This window comes from Lagopus muta, chromosome Z (genome assembly GCF_023343835.1).
Source record: "Lagopus muta isolate bLagMut1 chromosome Z, bLagMut1 primary, whole genome shotgun sequence".
NCBI lineage: Eukaryota > Metazoa > Chordata > Aves > Galliformes > Phasianidae > Lagopus > Lagopus muta.
Window position 1 is genome coordinate 63166401 of NC_064472.1, and position 23173 is coordinate 63189573.

Sequence of the window (23173 nt, forward strand, 5' to 3'; positions counted from 1 at the left end):
TGGTAAATAAGTTTATCTGCAGGTCAGTGCTGGACAGAGAAGTGGCAGCTCCCACACAGAGACACCAGTGAGTTCCTGATGATGGGTCAGGTGCTGGACTTCTGAGACTTATGCCACTGAGTTAACAATTGAGCTGATTATTGTGTCAAAAGAAAAAAACAGCTACCACTTTGCAGCACCTGCCTGGCCGGAAACTGGAGAGAAGCGCACCTGTGAATGAAAATCAGATGCTTATTCAAGACTTCTGCTATTCAAGACTTACGTTACTTATTCAAGAAGTATGTTCTTAAGTGCAAATGCAGGATGGAATTAAGGATTGGTGCTTTTTGGATTATTCAGCTAGAAATTTCCTTATCATTAGTCAAAAAAGAAAGGGAAGCAGGCCTCACAGATGAGTGTACCACCAAGTGTTTGCGCTGGTGCATCCTACAAAGACTGTGCAACCAGACACTTAAAGAGACATTAAGTATCAGGCAGTGTTTTATTACACAAGCTATTTGTACAGAGATATACAGAGGTGCCTTTCTGTCAGAAGGGCAGCCAATTACCAGTCATCAGCAGCAAGATCATTTCCTGCCAAACTGTGGCAGTGGTGGTGGCACCTTAATATCTTGACCTTTTTCTAGCTTCTTCTCACAGTCAACTAGGTAATTGACCCCATCAATGACAATCTGGACTAGTTCCACCTAGAGAAAGAAAAAAAAAAGGTAGTAAGAGCTTTAAGTAATGCTATTAATAGAGAAAGGAAAAAACTGTCGTGTTCTGCAAGAACAATTACAACTGTCCCCAAGGAGAGTCACAGCACAGAGATCGCATGCCCTGCGTGACACCAGAGACTTGTACATCTTCACAGACATGGATTAGGACCCTGCATTCTCTTACAGATCACCATAAACTCATGTTCTGTCACAATAACTTGTCAGCTGCCTGCATTCAGGGAAAGATTTCCCACCCACCCTGGCTGGCATGATGGCTTTGCTGAGATGGTTCATCAGGCTCAGAACCCACATTTCTGAAGGAAATACGATCATCCCAAATGCATGCTGGCTCTACACCATGTACCATTCCCTTGTTTTCAACGGAGGTGCTCTTGATATACACTGGCAGAGATGGGATTAGCTTCAGGCCCAGAGCAGCACCAAAACTGGCAATTCTGTATGGCAGAGTGTAGTGATGTCTTTGTAATCTTTTCAAATTGCAGAAGAATCCAAAGAGCCTTGCCCTCATCAGGCTTTCTCCGGGCCCTCGTGTGTTGTTACTGTCACTGTAGCCAGCAAACTATAGTACCAGTTTTTCTTAATTTTCACAAGATGGTCCATTAACAACCTTTAATGACTGGTTTGTTGAAACAATGCAAAGACTAAATCCCACTGTTGCTTCATTGTGACAGTCACTGATTTTCAAGGGATTTGTTTTTGCAATGAAGCATGTCAGTGGCTCAGTAGTTTATTACATTGTCTGTTACAGACCAGCTGTTTTGGGAAATCAGAGGTCTGAATTTGCAGCCTCCAGGAGAACAGGAAATTCATATTAAGTTTGCATTGACCGCTAACTGAAACAAAACAAAAATACAAAGAATTTTATCTTGCACCTTTGGGAACATAATTCAATTCTGAAAGCAAATTTACCACATAATTGAATTTATTTACTAGAAACTGAAAAAAATATATCTTACAATAAAACATTTTTATCTTGTTGAGTTTCTCTTGTCTTATTTAGTTTTCAAAATCTTCAAGGCAGGGATTGTATTGTATCTCCTGGCTCAGTTCTCTGAATGCTTGCTTTATGAAGCATCACTGACTTCAATGGGTGTCTTCATATATAGGGAAAATTTACAGTGCATATACAATAGAATCCCTTAATGAATTATATAGTGTAATCCTTTCATATTTTTTAGTGTTAATTTAGTATAGAGCACACACAGTGATGCTTCAGATGTTAATAAATATCTCTGCTACATACTGTTTCTGCATATAATAATGCTAAATAGCTTTTTACTTTTGAATATTTCAGTTTAGATTCACAGGAGCTTAACTGCTTATCAAACTAAACAAAAAAATTAATTTTCAATGTTCTGTCCAAACACCCCTTGTTAGTGAAGATGTTTAAGGGCATATGTAAATAAGGAAGTAAGGAAGACCTGACTTGGCTTTGTCTCTGAGGCAGAAAATGCAAGACAAGCAAGAAGGCAAACCAGCTGACTAAATGTGAGCTAATTTGATCCAAGCGCAATCCAAGTTCATTATCCCAGGACTGTATTTGTGTTACAAAAACTACCAAGCATCAGGCTGAATTCAGGTGTTGGGTTTCAACAAATTGCATCCACGTCTAAGCTGCCAAAGATTCCCCAGTGCTGTGGTATTCTGGGAAAACACACCTTAACCACACTCATCTGGGAGATGAAAGATTTGAAAGATGAAAAGCAGAAGTCAGAAGCAGAAGAAGAAGAAATTTGAAAGATGAAAGGCAGAAGATTTGAGGCTATCTACTGGCGGAGTGGTCAAATTGCTGGACTTACAGGGCCTTGACAGATCAGTTTTTCTATCAGTTGTTCTTGATGTGGCCAAGAGTAAACATAACAGAAGCTGTAGCTGTGTCACAGGATGTACAGCCTATGACCTGGAATAACATTCTGGGAGTGCTACTGGAAGGACGCTATAACACTGACACTGCCATTTCTTGACCATCCTTCAGCAGAATTGCTCATAGGAGCTGTTCTGCTTTATAAATATGAAATTGGAATGGGGTCTGGGACCTGAGTGTTCCATGAAAGCAGCCTCCCTGCTAAGATGTAGGGTTGTTTTCACTCTCTGGCTCCACAAATACACATTCAAACTGAAATGTCTTCAAAAATGCGTGAGATGAACTCATCTCACCATAGTCTACAGCACAGTAGAAGGAATTCAGAGCTGACAAGTCAATATCTTCCCTGATCAAAACCCAGCTCTTTTGTGTCTTCTGCTCAATTTGACACAGGACATGAGAAGATACCAACAATTTCTCCTTTTATTATTTTGGAGTGAAAGGACTGACCTCATCCTGTTCTTATAGTATGGAGAAAGTGCAAGACTGTGAATACTAAAAGGAAAACAACACATTAATCCTGTCTTGCGTTCTGTACCCAATTTCCTTTGTGGGTTAGGACACAATCCTTAATTCTCTCCTTGACATTTTACAGCAGGTCACATTTATGGTGCCTTCTCATGGCAATTTTTTTTTCTCTCATTACCATAACAAGAATATTTGGCAAACACTTGATGCACATGTATAATTTTTTGTTCTGTAAGCATCTTCATTGGATCTAGAAATGCAAACCACCACAATTCCATTGAGGTGACTCTGAGACCAGAGTGAACACAGTTGAAAGGAAACTGACTTGTTCATTTCAGATCTGTGTAAGGAGCAAGGAGGAAAAAAAGAAAAGGTATCAGGTTACCTCTGATCGACCCATGCGGTCCAGGTTGGAGATATCATACACATCTGCTACAGCTGCAGTATCCACCCCACCAGTGCCACGCTTTTGCAGCCTCAGATTCTCCAGGATTTTTGGAAACCTAGGATCCTAGCAGAAAAACAGATTTGTATTTACAACCTTTTAACCTGTGCATTGTGCCGAATCCTTGTAATGCTTTTATACATGACTTAATGTGTAGCATCTCCAGACACACAGGCAGTTTTCTCAGTCCTTATTTACAGCAGGCACATCCAACCCACAGCCTGCAGGTCGCATGTGGCCCAGCCCACCCCCTGCTGCAGCCGCTGCCCCACACCACTGTGGCAGCAGCTCAGCACCACCAAGCATCTTGGCCTGACCCCAGGCATGCACCCGTCACTCACAACAGCCACACAGCAGTGCGTGATCAGCACTGTGTGGGCTGTAACCAGAGCATGCACTGCAGTGTATAACTGTATGCACTTGGCTGAACACAGTTCTCTGAACTGCAAAAAATATGCAGCACTGCTTTCTGTTGCGATGAAGGAATTTGAGAATAGACTCTGAGATTGCTAAAAAAAGTCATCTCAGTTTATGTTTGTGACTCCATTTTCAGTCGATAGAAATACATGACCTGCAAATTTTAAAATGGAATATATAGAGTTGCAATCAGATATTCAACTCAACAATCTGATCATGTCTCTATTGGACTGCTATAAGCCCTCCTAATCAGAGAGAAATGCCCCTTGCTTCAGAAGGGGTACCTTGTGCATGTCATTGCTTTTGGTACCTTTGTGAACAACTGCTTTCAAGGGTGAAGCACAGGAAAAATAAACTTGTCAAAAAGCTCTGATGAACACCTTGAGACCTCACTAAGAATTGCCACCACTGCCATCAAACTGGGGTAATATATTAGGTTCCAAAAACAGGGTGACATATCCCACTAGTTTTATGGTTTTGTTGCTCAAATACTCTATAAAAAAAATTGAATGTTTTGTTACTCATATATTAACTATATTAACTATATAGAGCTGCTCTGAAAGTAACATCTCCTATTTTATGATGTTGTTCCACAACATCAGAAGCAAGTGGTGGTGGGGGGGCAGTAGGAACTGAACATTCCTACCCATATTCTGTTACATTTTGTCGCCTTGTGACGGTAGCAGGGGGACAGCCTGGCAAAATCAGTGCAGAACATGGAAGTGCATATGTAGCAAATGTGTGGAATTGTATTCCCACATGCAGGAAAAATGGCACCCACTGACATTCACTGATGCTTGCTGAACGTTTCTGGAGATCAAACAGTGGATGTGACTACAGTAACAGCAACAGTACATCACCTCCACTGGAGCAGATTTTTGTAAGAGTGACATGCAAGTTCTTGTTTATTGCTGGTGAAATTGCAGAGCTAATGGTGGAGACTGTGTTGAAAAAGAGTGCCTTGTAGCTGAGAATTTGCTCTATCAAACAGTGTTCTTGTGCTCTTTGTATCTGTTGTAGTTTCCATGAAAATAAATAGGAGGCATTGCCTTCAGAGAAATCCATATATATGCTGCCCAAAACAATTCTTCGTCACTCAGTGCAGCCCAGGCAAGCCAAACGGTTTGACCTACGGATTACAGCCTGTCTTGGCACTGTCTTCTAAGTACAATAATTTCCATAACAAATACAATAATTTGCAGAATAAAAGTTTGCTTAATTAGTTATACATAATCCTTGGGACCTTGTTATATATCACACTAACACGAAGTCTGTGTAAGCTGTCATTTTGCATTTGTTTCTCCGTAAATCATTTATTCCTCAGTAAATCAGAAGAGCTGACCTATGTCACTAGCCTTTTAAATGAATCATGTACCTTGCTAAGCTTGGGAAGCTTGACATGGACTCCAGCACGTAAACCAGTTCCCAGGTTGGATGGACAGGTCAGAATGTACCCGAGGCGTTCATTCCACATGAATTCCCAGCCCCGTTCTTTAATTAATCTTTCAACCTATGAAGACAATAAGCGAGAAAGTGAAAAGAAAGTGTTACATATACATCATGTTCTAAGATATTTCCTTGTACCTGAGATTCTTCTCATCATGTGCATGTGCTGATGGTGAGCTCCACTAACACTAATGCACAAATACACGCCTGAATTCAGTCTGGTCCATGCCTTTTGCAAACACCAGATGCCAAGTTCTTCACTGAATAGTACAAGAATTTCTTCATTCTTTTCTCAGTCATTAACTTGTAGATTCTTGGTCACTTTATCACAAAGCTCCCTGTCGCGACGGTTTTGTATTGCCTTAGCCCATGAAGTCATATGTTCACCTCAGAATTATGGCCTTTGCGATGCATTTCTAACCTTAGGAAGATTGCAGTTCACAAAAGCCTCAAAGCCTCAAACATACGGATTAAAAAACAAACAAACAAACAAAACGGAGCTACAGGTGAGTTTTCTATCAATTCTGGAGTGGCTCCTGACTCTTAGGAGAAGGTACTTGACTTACTTATGCCTAAATTTAATTATATTCCTTCGCAGTTCAGATGAAGTACGTGTGCCAGGGTCACCAATGGGGAGAAATGATTGTTCTGTGTAACACTGACAGTTTTGGAGACAATTAGTGTTTTATGTACTCTGGCAACCTATGCAGGAAGGATGGGAAGGAGGAGCAGAGTCTTATGCTGTGTTGCCTGCCCCACTGCACCTTCTTTGCACATTGTCTGTGGGGGACTAAGTATAATCCTTTTTCTCAGAAAAAGAAAGAAATTTTTCTCTGTCTGAGCAGTACATGGGGCTAACTAACGCGGCCTGCTTGTAGCCATTCCCAAGTTGCCTGGACAGTGCTGTTCTAGCCTGTGTACCAACACATGAAGGCTGTTTTTGTCTTTAGGAGTAGCTGACCATTTTCTCTGCAGCTCAGCTATCAATTTCCCTTTGTTCCCTTCTTTAACTGCACTAGTGTGTTTTGCTTTCCGGACTGATGTTACTGTTGCCCCTGGAGATGCCAGTATGAATCATGGTAAGCAGTGCTGATAACTGCCCAATTGCAACCAGGCAGGAAAAACAAAGTCTAGTTCTTACCTCTTTTAAGCCACGGCAAAATCTTTCAAACACCCGTTTCATATTTCCACCCTTCTCCATGGAGATCACTCTGGTATGGTCCTCTTCATTAATCCAGATGAGAAATGTCTTATCGTTGTTATGCCTGGTTGAGAGGAGAAGTGCTACTTTAAAGCATGAGACAAATGCAGTTCTCTCTACACCCACCTTTATCACAGCTTTTCAGAACTTTGTGGAAGATAAGTGCAGCAAAGCAATATTGCTCTGCAGAGTAAGGGTTGAGATAAAAGGAACATGTTGTCTCCCAGCTCAAGCACAGCTGGTGGAGATCAAGGGGAAAATACCAGCCCTACATCCACTGTCTGTGAGCACGTTCTTTATTGATCTCTGTATACTGTGCAGCTAGGAAAGAAAACTGATGTTTACATGCTGCTGGGGGCCAGGCTCTGTGCCTTTACTTAGCTATGTTCTCTACTTCAAATCTCTGAGCTTGCTTTCCCACTTGGTTGCACTGTATGGCCACATCCATGGAGTTACATGGAGGACAGCATCTACATGTGGGCACTGCACTGGAGCTGCTGGGTCATCAGTCAAGCTACAAATCCTGAAGTTAGCTACTCCTACTTTAAACAGTTCACTGTAGCTAAGCATGTAAAGAGCCAGGTTAAACCCAAGGCAATTTTTAGTAGCTTTCTTCCACTTTCTCTGTCTTATCCACAGTCTTTCTTGCAGCATGTAGTATCTGTCTGGCAGGATCAGACTCCTTTGTACAAATACTGTAATATTACCAACTTTGAAACATATGAAATGTGGAAGTTTAGTTCTCTAAGCATGATTTTCAGCTTATTTGCCACTGTGAAGCCTTTTGCTGACACAGAACTGTGTAGGTACAAACATCCTGTGCCCTGACATTAAGGTTACCTGAGACCCAGATCCACTGACAAACTTTTCAATCTTACTATTTCTTTCTACTGAGTATTTCACATGTAAAACAAGCCCAATTGTATTCAACTTGGGATCACTGGATAGTCTACATTGGTAGCACTTTTTCTGTTTGTAGAAACAGCAGATGGGGTGCCTCAAATTTATCACCTTGTTGGAGCAAGCCTCTTTCTCAGATATAAACGGGGACCAGGGAACCAATCTGAAGTTTATTGAAACAGAAATCCTCACAGATTTCTAACAGGTCATTAGTGTTCACGAGTGGTCGGGTTCCACAGTGCCTGCTCCCAAGCAGAAAGCAGCTTTAGTTTGTTTCAGTAATTCTGGATGTGCTGAACACGAGCCAGTGTTCCCAGTGTGGGGAAGAAATTTCTTCTCCCACATCAAGACTCAACATCTCTGAAAGTCTTGACCATTCCTAGAGCAAGGAGATAAGCTAGATTACTTCTCATAGTTCTTTCTGCCTACTTTTTCAAGATTAAAACGTTTGGTAACCCATAGACATGTAATAGGAGAGATGCAGATGCACTGCACAGCCATCTGCATTGTCTTCTAGGCAGTGTGCACTGATCTGGGGGCTATTATTTCATTACATCCATAGAAAATATTCTGTTTGTGCACAAAACCTATCAACTGCGTTGTGAAAGAAGGAACAGACCCAGAAGAAAATGGGAAATTCAGCTTCTGCTATATACCATCTTTGCCCAGATCATTTGGAAAGGAAGTGTTACTTTCAATTCAGGGAACTGATTAAACTCCCTGTCTACTGAGACAGGAGGCAGGAATTAGTGATGCAGTGTCCTGCAGCTGTATGGCCAGTGGTTTCCAGCTGTCAGCATCACTGCTGACTGCTGTTACAGCTGCTTTCCTAAACTCAGCTATACTGGTTTCATAGTGACTGATAGGCCTTTTCCCAAATCAAATTTATAACTAGAAATAGAAATAGAAATAGAAATAGAAATAGAAATAGAAATAGAAATAGAAATAGAAATAGAAATAGAAAAAGAAATAGAAATAGAAAAAATTGGAGATAAAGACCCAAAGAAGGAGCCATGCTTATGTTGTAGTGTTGTACTGATATTATTAGAGAGTACATGAAAATATTCTGTGAACATAAAGGTCTTATTTACTTCCCTTTCTTGGATATTTATATATTTTAATTAAGCTAGAATTTATTATTTTTTTTAAAGCAACTAAATATGCTGTGAGTATCAGGATAGCATGGCTGCAAAGCTAAGACAAGCAAGGAGAACAGTAATACAATCTTTAAAACACAGCAGATGCTACACAACATACCAGATTCCTCTGGCATCCGGCCAGTCACGAGCCATCCCAGCACATGTCAGCAGAGGGGACACTGGCTTGTCAAAGAGAAAGTGATCCTAGCCAAGGAAATGGGGCCGGAGAGAAAGGGAGAGAGAGAAAAGGAAACAAAATTCAAGTTCATTCAGGGAAGCAGTATAATTTTGTATCAATACATTTTACATGAAGGCAATCAGTGTACAAGTAAATGATGTAGTATACCCTATGAATCTGGTTCCTTCTTGTGGAAGCTTAAAGCACATTACCCAGGTGAATTTTCCTGAATCTTGCAGGCTCTTGATTGGCAATGTACAAGAGTGTTTTCCCAAAACACTTCTTGTAGGGGAAGCCAATTAGCCTTTACAGACTGCAGAATATCCAGTGGCAGTTTTGAAAAGAGGTAGCACTATGCTGGGCTCAACCTCTGGCATCACAGCCTTGTGCAGCTCTTCAGCAGTGATGCTGTCTCCAGTGTTAATAAACTCAGCACTCAGTGTGCCACAGACTTGTCATATTTCAATTATTTTTTTTTAACTGAGATTTCTTTTTGTTCCAAAGCGGATAAGATTTTAATGGGTGTGCTGAAAAATAATTAGTTCTCAATTCCTCAAACACTGCCTTGTCAAATATTGTATGTGGTTGTTTTTTGTTTTTTTGTTTTTTTCCCCTGGAGTTTAATTAAGATTAATACCAAGGCTATCCAGAATAAATATGACATGATAGACAAGCTAATAAAATTTACTTTCTTTTCCCCCTTAGTGGAGAATTTTCGACTTTCATCTCTGAATGCTCTGTGATAGGCACATGCAGGGGAAAATGATATGGAGTTCCACAGGGACGAGACATTTATTTTCTCTACCTGCTCTGTTCCACACTTCTGTTTGAGAAAAAAAGGCATCCTTTTGCAAGTGAACAGCAGAGTGCCATTACTTTCTTGTACAAGCATATGGGCCAAACCTTCAATGCCTTCTGTGCTGAGTGCACTCATTTTGTCTTAGAGAGATCAAATAGTGCCTGCTAAACAGTGACAGCAAGCTCTAAGATACACGTTGGGGTTTTGAGGTCCTAAAGTACTGAAGGGAGAAGGCAATGTTATGAGTAAAAGATAGAACCTGGGGTTACAAGGTTCAATGCCCTGTTTTTTATTAATTTGCACTACTGTAAAAGCTAGCAAAGTAAGGCAAAATGCTGAATCGGTGAACCTATTCCACCTCCCCAATATGTTAACCTTGAACTGCAAAGGAATTTGATTTTCCACAGCCCTGTTTTGATCTCTGCCTTCTGAAGAGCTCTCTCCTGCTGAAAAGGGCGATGGAGTAAAGTTCACACAGGTAACCAACATCTTGCCAATAAATATATCACCAGGAACATTCAATAAAAAACATTTCTGACCTTACATAATGCATAACTCCTGGTTAATCCAGACTATAACACCTGATTGTAGTGTTATAAATAGTTACGCTACTTCATCAGCTGCCTTTGTGTTGATGTAACAAATAACTGTGTCGTAAATATAGCTAACAGGGTACAGACATTCCTTTGGATATATAAAATGCACATGCAACATTTGTGTTGTTTTGTTGTTTTGTTTTCATTTTTTAAAGCAATCTTATAGATTTTTATGATTTTTAAAATCTCAACATGAATCCCTGTTATGGGTTTTCAAGGTGATTGCTATTTGTGCTAGGTTAGCACTTGGAAACTTTGGCTGCCTCAAAACATCTCTGCAGAACTGAACAATGACATAAATCCATGGTGGAAATCTTTGTGTTTCCGTCTCCGTGACAATGAAAATTGCTTTTGACCCTTCAAGTTCATAAGTGCATTTGTAGGACTGGGAAAAGGCCATAGGGTGCAGTTGGCTACAACCATTCCAGGGAAAGAATTCATGTAATTTTGACATAAAGCAGTTATAGATTAAAGCCCCAACCCTGGCAGTCTGGAATACAAATAATATATAATCTTTTAATACGTAATACTTGTAGTTAGAATGGTTATTAATATAGGAAATGTCAATCTTTGAGCAAGAAAATAATCAAGGAAAAGTTCTGCTTATTTGTCCAAAGAGGTGGCAGCAGCATCCACATAAATTTCACAAAGAGCTTGATATCCGGAACGTAACTCCATGTGCCTACACATAGAGTCCATGTGTATAGCCAAAACACAGACCCTGGATAATTTGCCATTAAGTTAAAAATATTGCTGGGCCAATAACCACTGGATTAACACTATGATTATCATCCTTAACTACAAGGAAGGCATGTACCCTACAGGAAGGTGAAGGTAAAAATAAACAAGGGTAAGTGTAGACAGTGTCAGCTCTGGAGCTATACTTACATCAATAAGCTGCTGCTGATCCCTCTCAGACATGTTGGTCAAGCTGTAGTACTTTCCAGCAAGGTCTCCCTTCAGCCCAGCTAGGGCAGTGACCACAACGTTTTCCACCTCTCTCCTCTCAGCCCTGGTGCAGGCAGGAGGAAGGCTCAGGCCACGGATGCTGCGGCCAGTGCGCACACGTGATGAGAGGACATAGTGCTCATCAAAATAGCCATGGGTGATCTGAAGGAAGAATATGGGATTTTATGGTTGATGCATGCTGTTTTGCTACACTGTTAGAAGAAAAATTCCAACCTACAAAATGCAGTACATCCTTCTGCCTGAGGATCTTGACCCAGGATATGGCAGAGTAACCAACTGGTCCTTCAGTTGAAGGTCCCACCACGGATGGAATACTACAGCAGCAATACTGTAATTGTGGGAAGCAGTCCTGATCTTCTACTCCCTTATTATTTTCAGTCTTACCTTGGATGCATCCAGGTCAGTATGATGCTTCATTGTTCGTGGATCATAGCCGTTATGTCTTGCTTTAATGACAGGGTCAAAAATCTCAGCAAACACCTATGGAAGTCAGAAAAATCAGTAGAGAATCTGCCACACCACAGAAACAGTCAAAAGCATGAGCCTCAGCCACAGGAGAAACACTTTGGCATAGACAGGGAGCTTTGCAAATGCTGACAGGGGTAAGTATGAAAAGGGCATTTTGACCTAGACAGCGCTCTGTAGCAGTTGCTGATCTTCACACAAAATGAAGGTGTAATAGCAGATTACAAGCCTGCTTTGGCTACCACAGACAGGCATGGAATGTTGTGACAACCAGACTAGATTTCAGAATGTATTGCCAACTAGAATACATAGAGTATCTTGGCAGCTTGCCTCCTGCTTTTAGGTCATTCAGGACCAATACCATGATCCTCGTTAGAGTCACATGTCAGCTGTGGCCACAACCACACCTTCATTCAGTCATGGGTCAGTAGCCACAGCAGCTTTTCAGGGTAGCCACCACATCTGTAGGGGAAAACTGAACTGCAGGAGCTGATAACCCAGAATGTCAGAAGTCCCAGTCCATCTTCCATGGCCCAGCATTTGGGATGCTGTTAAGAGACCGTGTAATAATAGGTACCGTTGTGTAGTAGGCTGAAGGAAGCAGACTAGAGATGTCAAGAAAAATAAGAATTTTCTTTTTTTTCCTATTCTTCTTACTACTTCAATGTTAAGTAAACCTGTCCGTCTTAATGCTGTCTATTTTCTTCTTCTGTCATGATCCAATAGCTGTAGCTTAAAGGTGTCTGGCAAATCCCAGAAGACATTTTCATTTCATTTCTGCCTTAGGTGTTCCACAATACAATTTCCACATTACCTTCATCTTGTGTATCTCAGGGTTGCATAGTTTTGCCATAAACTAAGTTTAGTAGTAGGAAGAAGGGCTGCTGCTGGAGGCAGGTAGAATATTGCTCTAAAGCAGCTGTACTTTATTAGCTTTGACTGCAGCAGAGAGGGTAGATGTAGCAATGCCTCATGTTTTTGCGTTTTCTCATGTGGAAGAGTAGGGAATGCATTGTCTTTATAAACATGGCCTGCCTCTTACGTGCTCTCTGGAATGTTATTTATCTTAGGAGCGCATACCCTGCCAGGAAGCGCTGTTCAACTAATGACCATAAAAACAGCAACAAACACAGTAATTTTATGAAAGCATTTTACCTCATAGGATTCTTCATCACCTGCAACCATGCCGACAGTTTTAATGAAAGGATGGCCAGGATTGTCTACCCCGGTTTGGATGCACTGGTCCAGGCTGTAGCCATTGGGAGTCAGCTTGTCCCTCAGCTTAGCATAAATGGCTGGGGTGAGACACTCAGCCATGCAGTTGTTGTGCTTGCGAAGATCTGGATAGTCTGCACTGAAGAGAAAAAACATCCCAAGCAGTTAACACTGTAACTTTGAACGGTGATCTTTGCTAGTTCACAGAATTATTAAAGGGATCATGACACATGAAGTATGCTGCAAGACTTGACAGTAACATTAGTTCTTTGTTTATATGTTGCACCAAATTTTAGGAGAGCAGGAACATTCAGGTCACTCCAAATGCCCCCAAACTGTGCACAGATGAATAATCCCGCATACAATTGCAGCTTTCTGCTACCTGCAGCAACCATAAAATAATCTTGATGAGCTTTAAAAATGTACCAAACCCCACCAATTCTCTGCTGAGACACTCCTCGTCAGAAATAAATGAGTTCTAATGTTGTTTTGTTAGGCAGGAAGGGAATTAAGTTGAAAAAGGATTTGTAATTCTAAGACAAGGTACTCTCACAGCTGTGTGGATATCAGTGGGACTGTCTGGTCTCTGTCAGTGGGAAAGCTAACTTATCTGCAATACCTGCTGTTTCTGTACTTGTATTAATACTGTTTATGTAAAGCTGAACCATATTCCAAGCCAGGAAAAATCATAGAATAATAGAATCTTTGAATGGTTTGGGTTGGAAGGGACCTTAAAATCCACCAGTCCCAATCCCTGCCGTGGGCTGGTTATCCACCGTCAGCTGAGGCTGCCCAGGGCCCCATCCAGCCTGACCTTGAATGCCTCCAGGGATGGGGCACTCACACCCTTTCTGGGCAGCTGTGCCAGGGTCACTCTCACTGTGGATGATTTCCTTCTAACATCTAACCCAAGTCTCTTTCAGTTTAAAGTCATTATCCTTCGTCCTGTTACTCCCTGACACAGATTGCCTGTCCAGCTTCGGACCCCTTTGGGGACTGGTAGGTCACAATGAGGTCTCTCCTCCAACAAGCTGCACAACCTTAACTTTCTCAGGCTCTCTTCACAGGAGAGGTGCTGCAGCCCTCTGACAATCCTCATAGCTCTCCTCTAGACTCATTCCAACAGATCCATGTTCTTCTTAGATAGTGGGCCCCAGAGCTGAACACAGTACTCCAGGTGGAATCTCACAAGGGTAGAGTAGAAGGACAGAGTCACTGTTCACACCTCTTTTGATGCTGCCCAGGATATGGTTTTCTTTGTGGGTTGCAAGCACACAGTATTGGCTTGTATTGAGCTTTTCATCCTCCAGCAACCACAGTTTCTTCTCTGGGTTGCCCTCAATCCATTCTTCACCAAAAACATTCATGTTTGGGATTGCTCCAACACAGGTGCAGAACATTTAACTTGGTCATGTTCAACTGCACAAAGTTTGTACAGGCCCACCTCTCAAGCTTGTCAATGTCTCTCCGGAAGGTATCTCTTCCTTCCAGCATTTTGACTGTATCACTCAGCTTGGTGTTCTCCACAGAATGGACATATTATGCTTATTAAGGCATTTTTGCAATCAAATCATACCCCACCTACCTTGTAACATTTTGTCTGATGCATAACCCTATTATTTCCATTGGAATTTATTTTAACTAATATACACTACTTGAGAAAAAGAAATTGGCAGAGCCTGATCACTATTGTTTTTCACAAATATTGCCAGCAAAATCAACCTGTACATTAAGGTCTGTAGTTAGTTTCTAATCATCAGCCAACCACTTTGCAGCAGAATTAGGAATATTTCAAGTGCTGTAATTACACAGGAAAATTTTTTGCTACTTGAATGATGAAAGTATGTTCACAGTTCCTAAAGGTAGAGTCTGTACTGTCAGCCAGTCCCAACAGTTCTACATAGCTGATGAGATAAAATAGGACTAATTTAGTGTTTTGCCAGAAATTTGAAGTATTCTGTAGGCTTGTCACTGTTTGGCAGTGTTTTTTTGAGTGTTGATACTATCACACACCCCTGCTTTCTTGTCTTGAGAGTCACTGTTGGTGTAAAACTGAGGTGACCAGCAAAGGGTGTTGTTTGTCAGGTTGTCAGTCCTCAGGCACACAGACGGGGTGACTGCATGAGGACTCTGCTGCTCTGATGAGGATCTTCCTCCTCCGCGGAGCCCAACGGGATGCCTAGCCTATAGCGCCCACCTGGGAGGGAAGAGCTTCCGCTTCTCATGCACAGCAGCTTTCACATTTTGCTGGTTGAGGAGGTACCCAGTGGTGAGTACCCCTGTGCCTGCTGCTGCAAAAAGTGCAGCAGTTGCACGGCCAGCCAGGAGACGACCAAAGGTGCCAGCCATCCTTCTTGGAGGACACGATCTCTGGAAGAGAAAGCAGCCCAGCATCAACTCAAAGCCCTCTCACAGTGTGCATGACAAATAAACCATCAATTTTAACAGTGTCCCTGTAAAAGAAGCAATCTACTTTTATGGTAGGTTTGCACTGAAGTAGTGTGTTCAGACAAAATGGTTCGTGTTTACTGCATTTCTCCAGCTACGTAGCATTGTCAAACCCTAGAGTTATCTAGGCTGGAAAGGTACCTTTAGTAGAATTGGAAATTGGTTGGCTTTTAGTTCTGTATTGAGCACACAGTTCTAAATCAGTGTATTTATTTATTTATTTATTTTCACGACTTAGGGCTATAATTAAATCCTTTAGTTTGCTCCATAGCAACAGCATGTTATCTGGAGACATATTTTCAGTGACCAGTAAGTCAGTACGGCAAGATGCAGTAAAGTATGGTCACATGTGATGGGATGTGACACATGAATTTCTTTACAGTGCTGTCACCAACAGAACCCCCATGCTTTTTCTGCATTACCTTGGCCTGTTAAAAATTGTGCTTTTTCTGCTATAGGACTAAAGTTGGAGTAGGCTATGAATCACTGCAGGAAGGAGTGCTCAATATGCTTGAATCGTGAAAACCCTGACTGGCATGGGAATGGGAATAAAGGTCAACTCTTCACTATCTTTTTCAGTAAAAGAGCACGTTCCATCAAATAGGAGCAAAAACCAAAACGAAGGTAGGCAGCTCTATACAACTGTCATGGACTTAAGGAACTCCTTGTGAAAGGACAATGTGGGTAAGTGGTGTGCGTGTCTTCAGCGATACTGGATAAGCACGTGGAAGAGAAATGAGCTGTGTGCGTGTAGCAGACAAAATGAAACAGGCTAACAAAACTCCTGGATCTGGCAGCAGCTGGAAGCCATGGGGACAATGCGGACAGAGCATTGCATACTTTGTTCCACTTTCCTCAATGAGCTACTGGGCTACCTACATTTTCTCCTGCTCTGAAACACTATAGTCATTTTTAACACTCAAAAAGCTACAGAAAATATACAGAAGTACCTATTAAGCATTTATAACAGAAGCTTTCTGAACAGCAAATACAGCGTCAGAAGGCCATGTATAATGACTTCTTTAAGACACAAAGAACAGAAGCACACTACAGATAGCAGTTTCTGACTCCCAGCCGCTCAAAAACTTGTGACTTCTCTTCTTTCAGGACAAAGAGTGATACTCTTTTACCTTTACACCACGTGTCCTGCACAAAGATCTAGAATAAGAACAAATGTAATGGTTACTTGAATCCACAGTGATCCAGAGGCAGACAGCAGCACCAGTAAAATAATCCAGGCTTTAAAAACCTGTTAGGAATCCATGTGCCCAATTATTTATAATTTATTATTCCCAGAAATGTGTTCACAGCTCAGCCATGAGTTTGGAATTAAGCCCAAGCACTATCTCAGTCTAGCAGAAAAACCAGCATGTTCTGGAAGTCTGAAGAAGAAAATGCTGGTCTTTTTCTTCCCAGAATCAGAATGCAACTAGTTTTGCAAGTGACTTGGCTCCTGAGAAGGTGTATGTTGTGTTTAAATCAATAACACAAATTCCAATTTGTGTTGCTGAAGGAAACATTTTCTTAAAAAGGGGCTCTGACAAGTCCCGTTTGGGAAATGGACATGGAAGAGTCCCGAAAGACATGCTGCTGTTGCTTTGTCATGGCTTTATCAATGTATTGATATTTGTTTGTATAATCTCTTCATAATTTTTTCACATGAAGTTAAACATCTCACTTGGTTTTTTTTTTAGTGAGCGTGGATTTCCAGCAGGCCACTCCCTTTGGGCTGTGTGGTGGAGCCCCTCTGAGCTCTGCGAGTGCCTCTACTCTATCAATGCCTTCATTTTGGTGACAGCTGCAGGATGGGCTCTTGCAGCTGTACCAAAAACAAAGTGGGAGATGGTAGGACTGCAAATCAAAATGAAGTATTGGGTTTGTGGTGGATAGTGCTTGTGCCTTATTGCACTGTAGCTTCTGCAACCCATGCTCTGGAAAAATTTGCTTGTGACTAATTTGAGGAGAACTATTAGTGCTATACCTCAGTGTCTCAGAAACGATGCATTTTCTTAACAATGGTATGTGTTTGTAGTTCTGTTTCACAGATGCTGTCCCTACTGCATGGAATTGGCCTACAGTCAAAATGTTGCCCTGAAAACCCAAAGCTGTGCACATGTCCCTTTGCAGACAGTGACACCATCCCTCCAGCAGCCCCAGGCACACATCAGCTGTGAATCTTTTTGGTACATTCTGAATATTGCATTACTTCAAGGGGCCAATCTGACCCACACACCCCATTAAACTATAGGAGTCACATGTGGAGTGTATTTAGAAGGCCACAAGAGCATGTGTCTATGCACTGTCTTTTGGACTGTGTTGTCCTCCATCAAGTGTACTTGCTTCCTAGGACACTTTTTCCTTGGTGGATCATGGAAAACTCTCCCCCTCCCCAAGGCAGGCTCTGATTTACCTTATAGATGCTTCTCTAAGAGCTCCTAAAGCCTCCAACACTGGAGATGCCACAGCCGGTGTAGGAGAACGACCTAAAAAAAAAAAAAAAGATCAGAGTGAGGCAGGATTTTTTTATTTTGAACAATGTCAATCTGTACACCTGTTGGTACAACTTAAGTGTCACCTCATTACATTTCCTTCCCCAGACATAAAAGCATAGTGAGCAGTTTGTTTTCTGTCTGAAAGGGCCGTGGCCATTTCAGCTTTCGGAGTCTGCAGTGTGGCAGTGATGTTGCAGGGACCACTGCTGGTGGCTGATGAATGTGAAGGGACTGGCAGAGCAAGAGAGCTGGAATTTTGTGTGGGAGAGAAGAACAGTATCTTCTGGGGTGCTCTGAAAAGAGGTCTACAGTCTTTTCTATCAAAACTCCTAATTCAGTTAATAGGATTTGCCGTAAGCAAGGGCTGTTGTTCTGAATATAAATGCATATAATGCTGCAGCACCAACAAAACCCAGGCTGTGTGTTAGAAGGGCATATGTAATAGCAGTAGCAGTATTAGCAATAATAGCAGTAATGACTGGCTCAAGAACGTGGTGGGTAATTTCAGTAGTCAACTCAAAGAGCTTTTAAACAATGAGGGTACACAGTGAGAAAGACTCCTCACGATAAAAAACAAGGGCATTTTGTCTTGTTTGCATTTTTCTTTCTCCTTTAGAAATAGCATGATTTCTGAATAATTCAGTTGTTTATCTCCTGGTAGAAACTGAGCACTGTCCCAAGCTGCTGTGATGCAGGACAGAGGCACCAGCATCAGGAGAATGTACACCAGACAGGAGGAAAAAACAGAGGGGCTCGTCAGCCTGATGCACAAATAACCACAGCACTTGTTTCTTGCCTGCCTACGCATTTACTGTCACTGTCCTTTGCTACAAAATTTATCATCTTCTCTTAGAGATTTCTCCCAATTATTTGTTTTATGGGTAGCTACACATTGACTAGCTTCCTTTCTATGTCTCTCATCACTGCTTTATGATATTTTCACGTTAATCACTTGAGGGATTGGTGCTTCCTGGTGTGGATCGGGCTCAGAGGAGCACAGGAACAATTTCTGATATGGATGCTGGCACAGGATGAGGCCCAGCATGGTGGTGAGCATCTGCAGCAGCAGACACCAGATTAACTGAAGTCACTGCACATCTATCATTTTTTACCACTAATTTTGCTACCACTATAAGCAGGAATGCTATCCAGGAACCAGAAGAGCTTGAATAATAATAAGGTAGAATAATAATCATAAAATTGTTTTTAATTAGTTTCTAGTAATCGTTTACAGATTTCTACTTCAGTTTATAACTGCACCAGCACTGCAGAAACTTTGGGTTCTTTCCATGCACCATAAGCTACATCTGAACTTGGATTTTATTTTAGGACAAAATGAGGTGCATCTGAACAAGCTCTGGATTTTTCTTCTTCAGTTTCCAGACAAAGTCTAATTTTTATGGCATTATACACAACAATTGTTGAGGTACAATGCTAATATTATTTTGTGTTTTCAAGGTGAGTTTTAGAATTTGTAACATGAGACTTCAGGTACATGTCACTCAGTTTTCAGACAGTAACAACACTGGCTTTGCCTCATAGAGTCATAGAATCATAGAATCATCAAGGTTGGAAAAGACCACTAAGATCATCCAGTCCAACTATCAACACATCCCTACCATGCCCACTAACTCGGGGGGTTGGACTCGATGATCTCTGGAGGTCTGTTCCAACCCCTACAGTTCTGTGATTCTGTGATTCTAACCACGTCCCTCAGTGCCGTATCTACAAGTCTCTTGAACACCTCCATGGACAATGACCCCACAGCCTCCCTGGCCATCCTGTTCCAATGCATCACCGCTCTTCCTGCATTTTCCTAGTATCCAACCATGACAACAAGTGGAGATGTCTTTTGTATCCCTCTAGGATTACTTATGCCTTTGGCCCAAAGGCAGAGTACATGGACTCTGTCATGGGCAACCACAGATCCTCTGAAGCTTTGTTGCCAAGGTCACTGGGACTTGCTTGGAGAATGCAAAAACACTGTTCTACGGAAGAGAAGAATCACAGAGCAATTGACTCAAATGTTCTTTCTCCATATTTTTCATGTAGCACATTAATCCCTATGGTGAAGTTTTAGTCAATTCTTACAAGCCTTTTTGAAAGCATAAGTGGTGATTGTGAAGGGAATTAATGCAATGTTGGCACAGCATAACAGGCATGAATCATGCAGCACATATCACAACGTGTCTCCAAACCCAAGTTTTCTTCACAGCTGAGCAGAATTGGTCCCATTTCCTGCACAGCAGCACCACAGAGGGTAAATGAAATTGCACACAGTGTAGAGTCAGAACAGAAGAGTGTGAGATGTAGCAGAAGTCACTGCTGCAGTGTTGGAGCTGGAGGGAAAACAGCTTGAAGGACGGCAAGTGTCATTTCAGGAAGTGGGACCATTGGTGACCAAAGAGTGAATGCTGGGGTGAGGAAATTTGGAGAGTGCCTATTTCAGGGCTTGAACCATTCTTTGTCATAATGTACCTAGACTAGTGCCTTTGCTAAAGCTGAGGGCCCTTTCCAGAAGAAGTATGGTTTTCACAGACGAGGTCCCTAGCCAATATTAAAATATATTAATCACATCTGGCAGTGGAGTGGAAGCAGACCATGCTACAGCTCCCACTGTTGCTGCTGCCAGAGGCTGCAGAGCATCCCCCATGTTGTGCTGACGGACAGCCACACTGTGCCCAGCTCCCAGCAGGTCACCTTGCACACAGCCGCCTTGTGACTTGCATACAGGTGAAGCTGTGGTATCCTCTTCTGGAAATTTCGGAGGAGTGTAGATTACAGAAGATGCACAAACCACCTCGTTAACCTTTAAGGAACTTTACTACTATTTTAAATGTAGGCAAATGAATGCTTTTGCTATTCACCCTTTACTTTCTTGAACTTCTAAAGAGGAATCATCTGCTCTGTTTACTCCTGCACAGGTAGCACGTGTGCATGCAGCTAGGAAGGAAAGAAGGTGCAACGGTTACAGCAGTAGTGACATTTCCAGAAATAGAACAAGATCAAATATTTGGACGAGTCATGGATGGTATTACTTGCCACACCATGTGACCCCGAGCGACATTTCAGAGGAATGGCAGAGTCATAGCCAAAGTTCACACAGGTAACGTATATGTGCCTCTCAAACTGCTAAGCTCTTGGGTCACGCTGACACGGCGGTGAGCAGAAAGTTCACATGGTGGAGATGGGTATTGGCGGAGGTGGTCTTTTATTTCTGAGAAGTTATGCCTTTGAGTCATCTCAGCTAAAGCCTGCAGATGCCAGGGGAAAGTTTGCTCTGCCCTTCTATGGAAGTTGTGGGCACCTTAGAAACTTCTGCAATAAATATCACAAGCAACTAAATGAGGGAGGCACCATTTTTAGATGCCCAGAAAACAGCTGACGTTGCTCTTCATTTGCTGCCTCACTCTACATGCTCAGAGCGTGAGATTCAAATTAAAACATTAAATCTTTATCAGCAGCTATCAGAGGTGTTATCCCCCAGTTTCCCTTTGCCCCTGGCCTTTCTGACCAAGAAGGGCTTAAGTTAGGATGTCTAGAGTGCAGAAGTAGCGGCAGTGCAGGCATCTTCCTGACTGCACCTCAACACAGCACACAGCACCTCTACAGAAAATAACCTGCCATTCAGCCTCTTTCTGCTTATAATTCCACAGGCCTGTGAGCAAGTATAAAAATCTAATCATCTGAGTGAAATTAAATAAAAAGCACGCCTAAATCGATTACTATGAGCAGAGGAGATACGGAAAAGCTGTGTCCCTTGCCAGGCAGGCAGCTTGCCAGCCCCAGCACACGCCATGGTTTGCACGAGGCCTCACTTCGGGCTCCTCCTGGTGGGAACGGATGCAAAGCCCACCAGGGCCCAGCTGGGGCCCTTCTGAGATTTCAGACGCTGCTGCACAACATAACCCCAGTGCACAGAGCTGTATCCCGCCCACAAACCACTCCTAGAACTATCGTGCTCCCTGCACTGCTGTTACAGGTCAGAGGAACTGATTTTGCCCTTATTTAAAACTGTCACTGAAGGGTTAGCCTGTGAAACAGCTGCACAGTGGGCTGACATTTCCTCCTGAACCAAAGAGCCGTGTGGATTGATAAATTATAGTCGCGCTGTGCTGCGTCCTGCAGTGCTTCTGAGTGATGGAACAGCCCTGTGTCAGAAAAAACTGCAAGAGAAGCAATGCGGTTAGTGGGACTGACCTTGCAGCCGAAGGAAGAGATCCTGCTGCCTGCAGCGAGCCTGGCGTGTGAGGGGAGCCACGCGCTGGGGCTGACAGGAGTCCAGGTAATATGAGAGGGGCAGAATGAGGTGAGGGAAGGGAAAATAATTGCGGTGGCCAATCCTAAAATGCCTGGTTACATGAATGACATTTGCACTCAGAAGGATGCCCTTGGGGACAGGAGCAGGATGTGGCAGAAGGAGGTGTGTGAGCTGAGTGACAGCTACACCATCCCTCACACACTTCTCTCAGGCAGAGAGGGCCATGGCCTCGGCCTGGGGGCCCAGAAAAGGGATGCCACAAACCCGCTCGGCCAGGCCTCTCACCTGGCCTGCCCAGAGAGCCACCCCACTCACCCAGAGGGAGTAGGGTTAGAACACTGCAACCTCACAGTGTGGGTGAGGTGACATCACAGCACAGGTGACGAGACAAGATAGCAGGCAGGTTTTTTTCAATCCTTTTCTTCCACCACACTCATTGTTGGTTCTTGTAAGGCAGTCGTGTCCAGAAATGTGAAATTTGAAGGTGTTGGTGTAAGAGAAGCTCTAAAACTCCAGTTTGGAGTTATTGCAAAGCAGTGAAGAAATAAGCACATGAAAGAAGGAATATACAATTTCACTGGCTTAGTTACTTTCTCATTGGAGCTAAGCATTTTTCAAGGCTGGCAGAGAAACATAAGGGCCAATACTGAGCAGCTTTTAAAAAAAGTCCAACACTTTATTTGTTCCCATTGTATGCTTAATACTTCTTGAATTATGCAAGGTGATTTCCTAAAATCAAATCTCAGATTTTTGAAGCTACATAAAACGTAGACACTGTGTCCCAAAAATATCGTAACATATTTTGTCAATGAGAACAATGCGTTTTCACCATAATCATAACCAACCCCCCTCTTTACCACACCTGCTTTCTATCAAACCAGCACAGTGTTTCTGGTTTTGATAGAAAAAAACAACAACAAAAACCCAATGGAGTTTCTCCTGTGGTAACATGAGCACAGAAATATGAGCGTAACAAATCCACCTCAGCGCAGGAACTGGCAAAGAAAACAGCGAGTGACTCTTCCTGCCATGCTCAGCAAGAGTGCCTTGCTGATTGCATCACTTCTGCTCTGGCAATGGGCCCCATCTGCGTGCAGCATGAAGTTCTCTGTGCTGATGTATCTATGCTGACTGCAACCACTGTGCCAGCA

The 23173-nt window shown here is 42.4% G+C and overlaps 1 protein-coding gene across 1 annotated transcript; it reads right to left on the reverse strand.

The window, feature by feature from the left end:
* Positions 1–467: 467 nt before the first annotated feature.
* On the reverse strand, positions 468–22089 carry CKMT2 (creatine kinase, mitochondrial 2). The gene is made up of 11 exons (XM_048931545.1): positions 21962–22089; positions 17680–17752; positions 15019–15191; positions 12762–12960; positions 11526–11621; positions 11061–11282; positions 8718–8803; positions 6501–6624; positions 5289–5423; positions 3437–3562; positions 468–686 (listed from the first exon to the last, which is right to left on the reverse strand). Exons 3-11 carry the CDS (start codon positions 15168–15170, stop codon positions 567–569), a joined length of 1260 nt encoding a protein of 419 aa, XP_048787502.1. The 5' UTR covers positions 15171–15191; positions 17680–17752; positions 21962–22089; the 3' UTR covers positions 468–566.
* Between the last annotated feature and the right edge of the window lie 1084 nt (positions 22090–23173).

What these genes read in the sequence shown, in the direction of transcription:
- CKMT2 (XM_048931545.1), bottom strand. Translation starts at nt 15,170, where the DNA reads ATGGCTGGCACCTTTGGTCGTCTCCTGGCTGGCCGTGCAACTGCTGCA. An exon ending in CGGAAGCTCTTCCCTCCCAG is followed by an intron (nt 12,961 to 15,018) that starts GTGGGCGCTATA and finishes TTTTCTCTTCAG; the next exon opens with TGCAGACTATCCAGATCTTC. An exon ending in ACCGCATGGGTCGATCAGAG is followed by an intron (nt 687 to 3,436) that starts GTAACCTGATAC and finishes TTCTTTCTCTAG; the next exon opens with GTGGAACTAGTCCAGATTGT.